This window comes from Gracilinanus agilis, chromosome 3 (genome assembly GCF_016433145.1).
Source record: "Gracilinanus agilis isolate LMUSP501 chromosome 3, AgileGrace, whole genome shotgun sequence".
Lineage (NCBI taxonomy): Eukaryota > Metazoa > Chordata > Mammalia > Didelphimorphia > Didelphidae > Gracilinanus > Gracilinanus agilis.
In genome coordinates this window covers 258,207,446-258,222,777 of record NC_058132.1, presented here as the reverse complement: position 1 = coordinate 258,222,777, position 15,332 = coordinate 258,207,446, and the positions used below count along the sequence as shown (strand labels likewise).

Here is a 15,332-nt window from a genome sequence, read left to right as displayed (position 1 = left end):
TTACCACTCTTCCACCTAGAAGCCAATACACAGAAGTTAAGGGTTTAAAAAAACTTCACCTACTATTCCTAGTTCTGACTGCAGAGGCAGATCTAGCTTGATGTAAGGAAAATGTCTATTGTAATAATAATGATGAATACTTATATGTACCAGATACAATTGCTAAGTGCTTGATATATATTATCTTATTTAATCCTCACAATAATCATAAGAGTTAGGCATTATCATTAATTTCAAATAGCTGTGTATATGAGGCTAGATTTAAAGACTGGACCTGACTCCAGGCCTGGTGCCCTATCTACTTGACCACCTAGCTAGCTGCCTGTTCTCCAAAAATGGGATGGGTCACTTCCTCCCTAGAGGCTAAGCAGAAGTTGAGATGTTTTATAGGAGATTCCTGTTTAAGTTGGCATCTGAGGTCCTTTTCAACTTTTAAGATTCTGTAATCAATTTTTTTTTAAACCCTTGTACTTCGGTGTATTGTCTCATAGGTGGAAGCTTGGTAAGGGTGGGCAATGGGGGTCAAGTGACCTGCCCAGGGTCACATAGCTGGGAAGTGGCTGAGGCAGGGTTTGAACCTAGGACCTCCTGTCTCTAGGCCTGACTCTCACTCCACTGAGCTACCCAGCTGCCCCGCTCTGTGATCAATTTTTAAGTGCTGTAGCGCACATAAACAAAAAGATATGGCTACATTAGAATGAATAATTCTCTGTTAGCATCTCCTGTGGCTTAGAAGATTAAAGAAAAATGCAATTAAGATGAACACAATATGTGAATTAGAAAATATTTATTAAAACAGATTGATTTTCTCTTAAGAGTTATTTACAAATGACATTTGGATTTATGCCAATAATTGAAATTGGTTAAAAATATTAACAACAAAAGAAATCTCATTGTTTTAAATGCAATTGCATAAAATGAACACAAGTATTACATTAAAAATTTTGGCATTAAGTTTGGTTAACTTGATTTTGTCAAGATATTCTTTAATGAGAAGAGAAATAGCTCTTCCTATTGTGGAAGATGATAGCTTGGGAGACAGTTTTTAATCAGACAGTCAATAAAAGAGACCTCTTCTCAATTAACTTCTCCCATGCTTGAAAAAGCAATTTGAATGCTTCTCTTCATGTACAACAGCAGCCTCTACTGGAGAATACCAATTAACTGGAAAAAAAAACAAACCCTTTTTTTTGGTAAAATAAATTTGAATCAAATCTTATCAACAAAAGAATTTAACATCATATTACTTTTCTAGTCTTTGCTTCAATTAAGGAATCTAGGGAGAATAAGGTTCAAGTTCTTAAAGAAGAGCGGGCCTTATCAAGTATATCTTTTCGGATTTTCGGATAAGTTGGATGTGCTTCAAGAACCTGTAAAGTTAAAAAAAATAAAAAAAAGTTATTACTAAATGTATGGAACTAAGAAATCAAATAAGCTTTTTTGATAATTCATTTTTACAAAAAGCATGATGATTTTCTGATGAATATCTTTCAAAAGATTTTGGAATGTGAATATATTAAAGAAAAAGCCCTCAAATCTCAGAATAACTGACTAGGAAGTAATTCAATTTCAAGGTGATGAAAGTCAGATTTTACAGCATGTTTTAGGAAAAAAAGATAAGATTTTTCTCATACTCCATCTTTTTTGCCTTACACTGGGTTTACTTTACATTTAACCAGCCACAATTAAGGTTTCACTAAATCAAATTATTTCAAGATATAAATCAAAAGGCCAGCTCAGATAATTGTTTGTCCTCTAGATTTCTCTATTTCATTCTTGAGTCTGAAACTATATTGATCAAAAATTTTTCTAATGTAATAAAAGCTTTATCAAACAGATTTTAAATAGAACTTCTTAAAATTTTTTTTGATTACACATTTTAGAGAATCAGATCACAAGAAAACAGGCAGTTATTAGAAATCAATTTCAAAACAAAACACAAAACCTTCCAGGTCACATTTTGGGGGCAGTATACATTATGCTCCATATCTTATAATCTTGACATCTACAGAACTGTATTATGAGAATGGTTTTGAATTATCACCCTCAGGCACTGAAAGACCTCAGTTATGATTCAATTATAGCCATTATGATATACTTGTTAAGGCATGAGAATAGATTAATATTTTTAAATGTTTTAATAAAAAGAACTGAAAACAAAAGGGGGATACTGCTTTGCTTTCAAATAAACAGCAGATTAACTTCAATTTTATATACTGTGATTCAAATTTTATCATACTGGCAGAACACTCCTATCATAAAACTCTTTTTTCCTTAGGAATAAATAAATGATTTGTATGTGTTCAAGTCAATGTATTTAACAGGATGAACTATTAGGAGTGGCAGCTATCACATTAAGACAATGGCATTTCTGAGGTGCAATAAATGAACAGATGAATATAAAACATACCAGTTATAATATATCAATTTCATAATGTTAGGAATTTTTTATGTGAAAAAATTATTATTTAAAATACCAAACTCCTTTAGCAACTGGATAATACAGCAAAACTGATGACTATTTATTTACCGTGATTATGTTTCATTGCCGTAAGAGGAGCAATTTAAATTCAATCTGAGTACTACAAAACTGAACCAAACTTTTATCACTTAGAATTCCACTCATCTGAACTCTATTTACTAACATTTAAGCCCTTTAACAACAGAATTCTCTGTAATGAAGAGCTTGAGGCTGTATAAGATGCTACTGATGTACCTTCTGAATCTACAAAGATGAATTAAATTATGTTTAAGATAATTTTAGTTTTAAGTGCATTTAATTACATTCTAAACTCTGAACATTTATAATCTATATTTAGGGAATAGTGAGTAACTACAATGACCAGATTGCTTTATTCCCAGCAATGCTGGAAAAAAATATTTACAGTGCTTACTTATGATAGCTGTAATGAAGCTAAAGTCTATTTTGAAGTTAACTTAAAAAAGGACATTAGACAGTTACACCAATGTCTCATTATATGCTAAACTATGTAGGTAAAAATTATTTTTATTTTTAAAGTATTTACCTTGTGACATATATCAATGGCATCAACATATCTCTTCCCTTTCAAGTAATTAAATGCAAGTTTGTAGCCTGTAAAGAAAAACAGTGTAGTGATAACATTTATTTATTTATAAATATAACCCCATTTTTTACCTGACTTGCTCTACCAGAGTTTGCTTTAATTTTGTGGGGGAAAAGGGACTGCATTGAGATGGCCAAGAATGAGGCAATAAGGACAAGACAAGGCAGAAAGAAAATGGAAAAGACTGAGAATATCTGCCATGGGTATAGAAGAGTGTTAGTCAGGCAAAAAGCATTTATAAAGCACTTATGATGTGCGAGGTATTGTCCTGGAATATAAAGAAAGGCAAAAACAGTTCATGCTCTGTAGGAGCTCACAGTCTAATAGGGAAGACAGTAGCAAATACCTATGCACTAACAAGGCATACACAGGATATTTTGAGGTAATTCTGAAGGGAAGGCATTAGCCTTAAGGGAGACAGAAAAAACTTGCAGAAAGTAAGATTTTCTCTGAGATCTTAAGTATGTCAAGGAAGCTAGGAGGCTGAGGTGAGGAGGCAGGGCATTCCAGCCATGGGGACAACAAATAAAATGTGTGGAGTCTGAGATGGAATATCTTGTGCAAGAAGCAGAAAGAGGACAGTGTCAGTGGATTGGGGCATATTGGGGCATATGATGCATTGCAGCATATTATTGTTTATGCTGCTAAGTAGTTGTTTATGCATTGCAGCATAAACAAGCTACAGAGGTGAAAAGGGCAAGTTTATGAAAGTCTTTAAAAAGTAAACAGAAGATTTTATTTTTTATCTCAGCTATAACAGGGACTCATTGGAGTTTATTGGATATAGGGGAGTGACATGTGCAGATCTCTTTAGGAGATCACTTTGATATCTGAGTTGAGGATGGATTTGAATGGGGAGAGACTGGAAGCAGTGAGAACAACCAGAACAAATGGGCTTACAATTAAATACCTACCACCACCATATAGTTTTGGGTTTTTTTGGATTTCAAACTTCTGTTTTTGCAACATAGTCAGTTATCTAAACCTTTTCTGGGACTTCCAACTTCTATTCAGTTGTACTAGAATAATGTGAAAACCCATCTCAAGACACAAAAATCCTAAAGTATATAATAAATAAAGCATCAAGAGAATTTTAGGATAAATCTACTGTTCATTTAAATTACTAAGTGCCACCACAAATGCTGTCATATTAAAATATTCACCTCTAATAAAAATTAAGAAAAGTATCTTAAATTACCAAATTCATATGCAAAATTAAATAATGTAGGATCAGAAGGAATTAACTCTAAGGTTTCAAACTGAGGTGACTTGGAGAAAGATGAATAACAAAATATTTGTTGACTTCAGCAATGGATTTAAATGAACAAGAAAAATTTCATAGGAAAAGATGTCAAAGTCCTGCATTTGATTTAAAAAAAAACCCAACATTTCTGTAAGTATGACATGGAATATGGTTAAACAGGTAGCACTAAGTGAAAAATGCTTGGAAATTTTAAACATAAATTCAATATAAACCAATCTGACATGGCTACTAAGAAAAAAGGCAATACAATCCTATGCTGCATTAATTCATTACACACGGATTCAATGACTGTGTTAGGTGCTGTAGGGAATGAGTCAAAGAACAAGTCCCAGTTACTATTCTTAAGAAGCTTAGTGCAATAGTACCTCGATCTGTAAGCTGGTCTGACTACAAGTAAGTACTTTATTTAGTTCTAGGAGTTGTATTTTAAGATAAACATGGACATAAGAGAATATTAGGAGGGTAGCTAGGATAGTGAATATTCTGGAAACTATGTCCTATGAGGAATGATTCTGGGGATGGTTGGCTTGTATAAAAGTAGGTCAGCCTAGATGTCCTGAAGCACTTGAAGAGGTATAACATGTGGAAGAGGGATTTAGATATGTTCAGGGTCCTGAGCAGGGGGAGAAATAGGATTAAAAACTAGTTGTTTCTTTACTGGGGAGAAAGTTGGACTACAGAACTTTTAAGGGTCATTATCAATTCCAAAATTTTATGAACATATAACATGTTAAAAGAAACAGTGACAATGAAAGGTTTTAAAGAATTGTCCCTTTTGATTATGTTAAATTAAATTAAAAAGGTTTTATACAAACAAAATCAATGCAACTAAGATTATAAGGAAAGTAGAAAAATGGAAAAATTTCACAGCAAGTACCTCTGATAGAGGTTTTATTTCTCTAATATGCAGAGAATTAAGTCAAATTTATAAAAACATAGTCACTATCCAATTGGTAAGTGTTCAAAGGATATGAAGTTAAAAATGCAATTTTCAAATGAAGAAATCAAAATCATCTATACTTATGTGAAAAAAGAATACATATATATATATATATATATATGCTTATATGCAACAACCTAAATCACTATTGACTAGAGAATACAAATTAAAACAACTCTGAGGTACCACCACAACACCTTACATTGGCCAATACGAGAGAAAAGGAAAATTATAAATGTTGGAGAGGATGTGGGAAAATTGGGACATTAATGCACTATTGATGGAATAATGATCTGATCCAACCATTCTGGAGAGCCATTTGGAACTATGCCCAATAAGCTGTAAAATTGTGCATACCTTATGACCCAACAACACCATTACTAGGTCGGTATCCCAAAGAGATAAAAAAAGAAAAAAATCAATTTGTATAAAAATATTTAATGAAGCTCTTTTTTTGTGGTAAAATTGGAAATTGAGGGGCTGTCCATCAATTGGGGAATGGCTGAACAAGTTATGGTATATGACAGAATACTATTGTGCTATAAGAAATGATGAGCAAGATGATTTCAGAAAAATATGAAAAGACTGACATGAACTGATGGCAAAGTTAAGTGAGCATACCCACTATTTATATATAGCAATAATTTTTGATAAAGAACTGTGAATGACCTAACTATTCTCAGCAAAGAAGTAATCAAAGATAATCTGAATACAATCTTCTTTCTTCTCCTCCTCCTCCTTCTCCATTTGAGATATCTTTCACAAAATGACTAATATGGAAAATTTTTTTTACATGATTGCACATGTAAAATCTATATCGGTCTTCTTACTGTCTCAGGGAGAGTTGGGAGGGAAGAAGGACGGGAATAAGGGAAAGAACTTGGAACTCAAAAATTTTAAAATAATTTTAAAAGATTTGTTTTTACATGTAATTGGGGGGAAATAAAATATTACTTAAAAAATAATTGTCCGAAGTAAGCATAAGCATTAAAAGATTTCTAAGGATATCAGGATAATTCTCTTTTCAGGAAGGTCCTCAAAATAAAGCTATTATGTAGCTGTGAATAACAAACAAAAAAACTCTACCTCTATTTAAGTGAAGATTTATGAATAAAAGAACCATTTACTATCTCTCTTTACCGCACTCACCCACTGTTGGATTTGTCTGATTGCCATATTTCCAGGCCATCTCGTAATTCACGGAAGCATCCTTATAAGCTTGTTCTTTCTCCATTATATATCCCATATATTCATAGGCTTTGCAACAAGACTAAAGAAAAATGTTATAAAGATACATATATATTTATGTATTATATATTTATATGTAAAAAAGACATACACATATATCAATATCAATATCAATACCTCTAACATTCCATTCAGAAGGCTTGAAACTGTTGAAACTGTTTATTTATAGGAGATGATTCTCAAAACCCTTTTGTTTACTTTTTGTTAAAGCTGTCAACTACTTAAAGATCCCAAAGTATTCAGAAATGCCATAATACAATTTATTTAGAATATAATTTCTCTTCGAGCTTGTTACAACTATGACATTTTTGAAAATATGCACATTATTTTTGAACTACTTTATTATAATCAATACAAAAGGACATTCAATTGGAAGTGAGGGAATACATATGAGAATTATAAAATGTGAGGTTTCCAAACTATTGGGTTTTTTCTCCAAATCTCACTTTTTCTGAATCTAAAGTTACAGGAAATCAGTGAGTTATGACTGCCAGTTTAGGAAGAATCACCATATTTAGGCATACTCTGCTAAAAAGCCATCAAACTGAATTCTGGTGTGCTTTACTCTCCTTTCACTGTGAGCAGGCTGTTCTACTTGTGATGTGTCCAGACTCTTTATTTCGTTTCTCAGAGTTTTCAAAGCCTATTAACATCTACTTTGTGTTTTGTAATTTTAAAAAATGCTACATATTTATTTAATTGGAAAAGACAAACAACTGATAAGTGCCTCATCTTTAAGTTTCCTAATGACTTGGTAACAATATTCTTTTATTAGAAAGACTCAATCGTAACTCTTTGGTAAAAGTACTTACTAATACATTTCCCTTAGACTGCAAATGTAGCTTAATTTAGTTATGGCAGAGATTCTGAAATAATTCATATGAAACTATATAAATAAATTTCTACTGAGAAACTAAGGCAACTTCAAAGTACTCAGAGTAATTAGATAAATTATGAAAGAATCACAAACACAAAATAATTTTGTCCTTTTTAAGAGAATGCTATGCTTAAAAATGATTTTGTTAAAAAAGACTTTATGCTGTAAAAATCTATCCTACATTTTGCAATTAAACTTTAACATTTCAATTAAACAATCCAAATTAAAACCTCAAAAACTTTTACAAAATGTGTTTTGAATAGAATATTCTCATATATAGGAATGTTATCCAGCTGCAGTAAATTCAGTCAGTGTTTCTTTTTGCAAATGAGGCAGACGCCCACAATTGATATTTTTCTGCAATTTTCATTAGCTCTGGATAGGACACATAATCAGAGGCAAACACTTGACATTCTATAAACACCTTTAGTAAGTAGTGCATATTCACAGCTGAAACTTGAAACATGCATAAATTATTTATATGAATGAAAATTACTAAAAAGCATCTATGGTTACTTATTTTTTAACTTAAAAATAAATTGCTTATATTCGGTTTTTCTTAATTTTATTTGCTGATAATGTCAAGAATAAGCATTCCATCCCCTCTCCAACTCTCTTTTTTTTCTTTAAACCCTTACTTCAGTTTTAGAATCAATACTAAATATTGGTTCCAAAGCAGAAGAATGGTAAGAGCTAGGCAATTTGGGTTAAATGACTTGCCCAAGGTCACAAAGCTAGGAAGTATTTGAGACTAGACTTGAACCTAGGTTCTCTCATCTCTAAATCTGGCTCTCTATCCAATAAGCCACACCTCATTGCCCCTACTAACTGCCCCCTGCCCCATTCTGGCAAAGAACATACAGAAAATGAACAGTACAGCTTACTACAAAAAAAGTAAATATATTTCAACAAATAAAGGAAGAGGAATTATTTTTATTAATTACCCTATTATGGCGCAGGCACCGTCTTAGCAGATCACCTGCCATATCATATTTTGCTGATTGAATATAAATATCAGCAAGCAGCAGCCAACTCTTTTCAAATTCTTCAGCATCGATAGGATTCCAATTCATTTTTGAAATACGTTTTAGTTGGTTTCTGGCTCGTGGTGTCTGTTTCAAGATCATAAATGCAGTTGCCATCCCCAAAAGTGCTGGAATGTGATCTTTCTGTAATTAAACTTTTGAAATTGAGATACTGTATATACACATATAGATTACTAGTTTTTCTTAAGAAATTTGCTAATATGTTGTTTATATGAAATATAAAATTAGAATTTGACAGAAGGGTCTTATTTCAGCTTCCATAACTTTTAATATACATGATAATTTTAAATGGTCATCCTTAAATGACATCCTACACATCCTCATATAGAAAGCACTATGCTAGATTCTAGATGAAGAAACTTTGGCACATATAACTTGGAAACACACAATCGATCATGCAAATACCACGTCCTGATGCCAGATAATGTCTGACTCAACTTTTGGTTTACATTTTGGAGTTGTTATGTACAAGTGAAAACAAATATTTTAAACATAGTCCTTTTTCAAGTATTTATGTTTAAAAGTCATCTAACATCTCTGTCAGTTTTCCTAATAGATAATAACAATATGTGGATTTATGTAGTGTAAATACATATGTAACCGTATTTTCCTTTCCCTTCCTCAGCTTTAATTTTGTTCATCTCTCACCTAGTACACAGTACCTAAGTTGGTTCTGATGAAGATTACCTTTCCTTTAAAAATTGAGAAATATCAATTCACACACACACATATATATATATATATATATATAAAATCTATAGGATTATAGGAATTTTAGAATCCAAAGGGATGGTCTAATTTAGCCTTACTATTTTTTTCTGAGGTGGAAACCAAGGCCTAGAGAGACAAAATGTCTTGGCTGCATAGGCAGTGGTCAAGCAAGGATTCAAAACCAGGTTTCTGGATGCCAAATCCTGTATTCTTTTCCTCTATGGTATATATTTCTTCTTTCTAATAAAAGTGAGAAATACTAGAAATAATCAATTATTTATGACTGCAAAGTACAAGGTTCATCCATATATGATGCCTACATTTGAAATGTGGCAAAATAACAGAACATACAGAATAGCACTAAATGTGTATTGCTCAAAACACTGTTTTTGCAGCATAATATAATATTGTGAAAGTGATATGTGGGTCAGTGGTTATAGGGCAAAATGTGAAAATTCAGTTAGTTCTTATAGCTAAGCAAATTAATTTAATGCCATAATCTACATCTTGTTAAAAGATTATGATGTTAGTATTCCTATATGTGCACATGAATGACATTAACACAGGCACATTTGTCGACACTGACAAGATGTGTGTAGTCTGTTATTTGGAGGGTGGCTGTAATTGGCTACAAGACAGGAGGAAGGATATCAGTCACTGGTTCTGTCTGCTTCTCTCTTCTCACCCCATGGGGGGCATAACACCCTTGCTTACAAAGAACTTTCTCTGATTGTTACACACTTGAGTGCTGTTTTCCAGCATTCCATAGCTATGATATATTACTTGAAACTGAGTTTCATCCTGTTCTTACAGATTTTCTTAGGCTTGGCAAACTTGTAATTATCTTCCTTCTGCACTCCATATAGCAGCTGCTGTCATCCATCTGGTACACACATACATTTCAACAGAATGAAACTACTGAGGGCATTGTTTGAATGTTAGTGGAAGGTTGTACTTTAGAACCTTGCTGTTAATGATACCACTTTGCAATTTTATGTTTAAATGTACATTCTAAAGGATAATGAATCTGATCCATGTTAAAAAAATTTGTGGCCCTCCCACTGGGTACATAGCACTCTCCAAGAATGTGAATGAATGGAAGAAAATGACAAAATATCACCACAACAAGATAACATAAAGAACACAGGGTTAAAATCTTCTGAGCTCACTAACAGGACCTCACCAAGATTAACTTATATAGGGGGTATTCTAAAAATCTTAGTGCAATTTTAAATTTTAATAACTTTACAAGTATAAATGCTATAAACTTTTTAAAATCATGTGAAAATTTAATTATTTAAATTTCTTTTATATTTATTTTTGTGAATTTTGATTAATATATTTTTCATTTTAATACGATAGAACACCCAGTCATTATGCATTGTGTGTTACCACTTTCTGGATGATGCTTTCTCAGACTGCTGGAGCAAGATGAGGTGGTCTTTTTCCATGACCATTTTGATCACCTGATCTATCTCGGTTGGACTTTTTTTTATAGGGAGACATACCAAAACTATTATGTATACATCAAAACCTTACTCCTTGAATGATCCTAAGGTACAAAGGTAATTCTTTTAGTTACTTAGCAACAGTTGATGAAGGGATTTTTAATTTACAAAGTTTAAAAACTCAATTATAGTATAATAATATTAGTAAGATCAATATTTATAAGTTCAACTAAGTTTTAAAATATTTTTGTAATTTTGTAGCATTTATACTTCTGAAGTTATTAAAGATTAAAATAAGCTACGATTTGTAACCACTGTCTTTCAATATTTTTAGAAGCAATGATTGCATCTATGTGTTTTTTCCTTCTAAAGTCACAAATTATAATCCCCATACAACTTAGTGGGCAAGTGACTAATGTAGCCAAAATAATTCATTACCCAGTAGCTAATTTTCTAATACTGAGACTATGAACTTAATGTGGCTGGTCTCCATATAACACACATATATATGTTTGTTACCAGGCCCATACCTGAAGTTTTCTCAGTGTAGTAGGATCTGCCAAAGCTTGTATTCTACTGGCATAACCTTTGTGAAGCCAGAATCATCTCTATGCCACAACGAGGCATCACAAAGGGAGTGCCTAGTGATGGCACTAATATTTATCAGCACATAAATGAAATAGAGATTGAGGGACTATAAAATATATAGGAATGAAATAGTGAAATGATAGGACAGGGAAGAACCAGTATTTCACCGAATATACAAAAGGCAACATAAAGACAGGGTTATGACAGCAACGGAAAGGTCCCAATAAATATTCAAGATCACAAAATTCATATAAGAGAAATAAAGAATTAGTTGGGCATCTTGTAGCCAAAATAGCTATATTGATGCTTTGAGAAAACAATGCTACTGAGAACCCTTCAGGAACTTTTTGGGTTTGGACCGAAACGCATGTGGAGTACCTTGTCCTTCTCTAAGCTAGAATCAGAGATAAGTGTGAATCTGAAACAGAGATTAGGAACTCTTGGCTCCTTCTATGAAAGGCACAAACATGTACGTAATGATGCATTTCTCTACAATATTCAGCACTTGCTCTCAAAGTCTGGTGCCTTCCTACAACACTAAAAGTAGGATTTAAGCAATACATTACCATAAACGTTTGTGCTAAAATTAAGGAAACAATCCATTGCCATCTTGACTAGAACTCTTTTGCTACAAGTAAAAAAATAGCAAGAGTCCAGACATCCAACTGGAGATAGCAAATTACTAGTTTTCAGTGGTCAGCAACATAGCAAAGGGGAGTATACTCTGAATTAGTTGTCAACTGAATGGAATAACTAGTATTTCCTTTCTGTCATTTTCATACCAAGTCAGGAAATGTGGTGGTGTGGCTAAACGGTTTATAAAACACCAGTGAAGAAGGTTGTTTTTGTTTTACCTTAGGGGTGGGAAAAAGTGGGTAAAGACTATAGGAAGGGAAATGAGTCATTCTCTTCAAGAAAAAAAGGGATATCTGAAAGCTTCCCAGGAAAGTAGGAAGAGCCCAAGGTAAAAATCAGTTTCTTGTGGTTAGATCTTAGGCAGTTATCCTAGATAAGCAAGCCATTATCTGCATGACTGATAAGTAATATATTCATACACTTCCAACACTGTCCCCAGTTAGCCTCCCAGTTGGAAATATTCCAAGTTCACATCACTTGATAAGCTTGGATACCTTTCCCCAGCCAAATCTTCTAGTGAGTCAAAGTAGGCCACCTTTATAATTCAGGAATTCTCCAGAGGATTCTTTCAGCAATAGCCCAGAGAATTAACTTGTGTCCTAGAGGCTACAATGGGGATTTCCTATTTTCTGCTTCCTAACTACAGATCCTAAAGAATATCCATATCAATGATAATTCTAACCACAGAAAAGCACAGTCTTCTGAAATAGGGGTTTGCTGTGTGAATTTTTTGCCAAATGAATATTCATTTAAAAAGAACTAAGGAATTGATTTTTGGAAATAAACAGCTATCAAAAAATATGCTTTGTAATACTTTGGAAAGAAAATATTCATTAAATAAAAATACTAACCTCTGATGTTGCTATTTCAGTGAAGGTATTTAATGCTCGCTCAACATTGGCTTTCTGCTTGGTTGCCATTAGGCAATAGTTCTCCATTATTCGAAGTTGTATGTGACCTTGAACAGTCTGAGGCTTTAGTTCTTTGAGGAGTTTCTCGGCTGTTCTCACAGCTAATTGCACAGATTCTTGCTTCTCTGTGGAATTACTATATAAAAAAAAAGCTATACAAATTTCTATACATACCTCCCTCCACCACAGAGAAAATCACTCCCTCTTGCTTTCTAAATAAAGTTTGTGAAAATTGGAATGAGTGCATTATTTAGTTGACCTTGCTTAAAAAATAGGCCACCCTGTCTTTACTTAATGTTAACAGACATTATAAAGAATGCTGAGAATATTTTTTTAAGATGAACTTAGCTCTTACTTAGATAATATTCATCAATTCTGATTTCCTATGAAATAAAAAGGCAATTTATAGGACGTTTCTGTGTGTATAGTTTCTATGTTATGAATGTCAATTTAGCAGAAGTTAGAAATCAGAAAAACAGCAAACTTATTTACACTGAAATGGTAGGAGAAAGATGTGTAAAAATGGTAAATTCTTCATATGAGAGGTTGCTGAATAGTGTACATAGTTAAGAGGGATAGCATTTTGGTTATTAACAAATTATACATTTCAGCTGCAAGAGAAAATGGAATGTCTGATGACAAAATTTATTACTATTACTCTTGAAAAACGCCAATGGCCTCTCCTTTACCAAATCCAATGGATATTTGTCAATTCTCATTCTTGATTTCTCTGTAGCACTTAATCCTGTTAACTATTCCCCTCCTCTGTTAGATTTTGTCCCTTTCTCAGTTTCTGTCACATCACACTATCCTGGTTCTTTTCCTTCCTGATTACTCTTTTTTTGCTTTCTCTCCCCTATGTTCTTCTTCAGGGTTAGTTCTACCTAAAGTTTGGTCTTTGGTCATTTGTTCTTTTCTCTAAACTCAGAGCATTGGGGATCTTAAGAGGTCTCATTCACTCTCACTGCTTCAATTATCATCTGTATGCAGATAATATCCAAATCCTTATCTTTAGCTGAGACCACTTTTCTTTTCTTTTCTTTTTTTAAACCCTTAACTTCTGTGTATTGGCTCATAGGTGGAAGAGTGGTAAGGGTGGGCAATGGGGGTCAAGTGACTTGCCCAGGGTCACATAGCTGGGAAGTGTCTGAGGCTGGATTTGAACCTAGGACCTCCCGTCTCTAGGTCTGAAAATCCACTGAGCTACCCAGCTGCCCTTGAGACCACTTTTCTAAAGCTTTTTGCTTCTGCATTTCCATAGCTACTGTGCATTTCCACCTGGATGTTACATCACATGTAACATTATGTTCTCTCATATATCTATACTTTCCATTGCCCATGCCATGGTCTTCTCAGGTCTTTATCATCTTTTGACTTGACTACTGATATAATCACCCATTTATTTTCAATTTCTAATCTAGTTTGCATACTATTATCAGACTTTTTCTAAAACACTGTTTTTATTTTATTATAACTCTGCATCTTGAATTCCCTGTGCTACTATTTCATGGATAATGTCCTATCTCCAACCTGCCTTTCCAATCTAACTATAGTTCTTTTATTATTTTCCATCTCTGATATCTTCTAGTCTGGCTGATCTAGTTGCTTTTTCCCAAACAAGCCTTCAATTTACTAATCTGTATGTTATTATTGTTCAATTGTGTTTCAGTTCTATCTTTGTGACTTCATTTAGGTTTTCTTGGCAAAGATAATGGAGTGGTTTTCTATTTCCTTCTATACATCATCTTACAGATGAGGAAATTTAAGCAAATGGGCTTAAGTGACTTGCCCAGGGTCATACAACAAGTCTTCCTGATTCCAGACCTGGAGCTCTATTTACTCTATCAACTATCTTCCCACTCATCTGTCTACTTCTGCCATTTCCCCCACAAGAAATACCCTTCTAAATCCTATTCATCTTCCAAAATCTAGTTCAAGTCCTACTTAACTCCCTGCAAATTTTTCCTTGAGAACCACAACCCACTCTTTTCACTCTGAATTCACTTATCTTTAGGATTCATTTTGATACTTAGTAAAATATTATCTTGCATTGTTACTAAATAATTTCGTGGGGGGTAGGTCTTATCCTTTAACTAGATGTGAGGCTTCCTGAGGTCAAGAGTTAAGTCTTATATTTCTCCTGTATTCCTAGTGGAACTTTATGCAGTTTGAAAACACTTGATACTCAATACCTATTGAGTGAAGTATAATCTTTGGCTACTATTTATATGGGTATGCATTAACTATAGATTCTGTAATTTCTCCTCCTTTTTTCTAAATTAATTAAAGTATTTCAAATTCAATATATGAGTGAATGCCTACTATGCATGTGATATGCTTGGTGATTCAGAGGATGAAAAATGTATAAGTCACAATACTTTCTTCAGGTAACTTATAATAGGTAGATAATCTAAGATCACAAAAATTGTAATATAAGTAAAAAAAAACTATCAAAAGAGATGTATAAAAACAGTGATGAGAGTTGTAATAAAAGAATTTACACTTTAATGTAGGGCTCAAAGAAGGACTAATGGAAGAAGTGGAATTTAGGCAGGAACCTGAAGGAAGTATAGGCAG

General features: G+C 33.2%; 1 protein-coding gene across 2 annotated transcripts in view; it reads right to left on the bottom strand.

The window, feature by feature from the left end:
- Positions 1-851: 851 nt before the first annotated feature.
- The window catches only part of TTC21B (tetratricopeptide repeat domain 21B), a 97,838-nt gene continuing 83,357 nt past the window's right edge, over positions 852-15,332 (bottom strand). Inside the window, exons 25-30 of one of the 2 annotated variants that reach the window (XM_044669820.1) lie at positions 12,696-12,891; positions 8,360-8,584; positions 6,440-6,560; positions 3,027-3,094; positions 1,248-1,370; positions 852-1,164 (exon numbers count right to left, since the gene is read on the bottom strand). In XM_044669820.1, coding sequence (XP_044525755.1) covers positions 1,293-1,370; positions 3,027-3,094; positions 6,440-6,560; positions 8,360-8,584; positions 12,696-12,891 — 688 coding nt within the window. In that variant the 3' untranslated portion in view covers positions 852-1,164; positions 1,248-1,292. Of the gene's footprint in view, positions 1,371-3,026; positions 3,095-6,439; positions 6,561-8,359; positions 8,585-12,695; positions 12,892-15,332 lie in introns of both variants that reach the window. The other variant, XM_044669818.1, reaches the window with a different exon arrangement.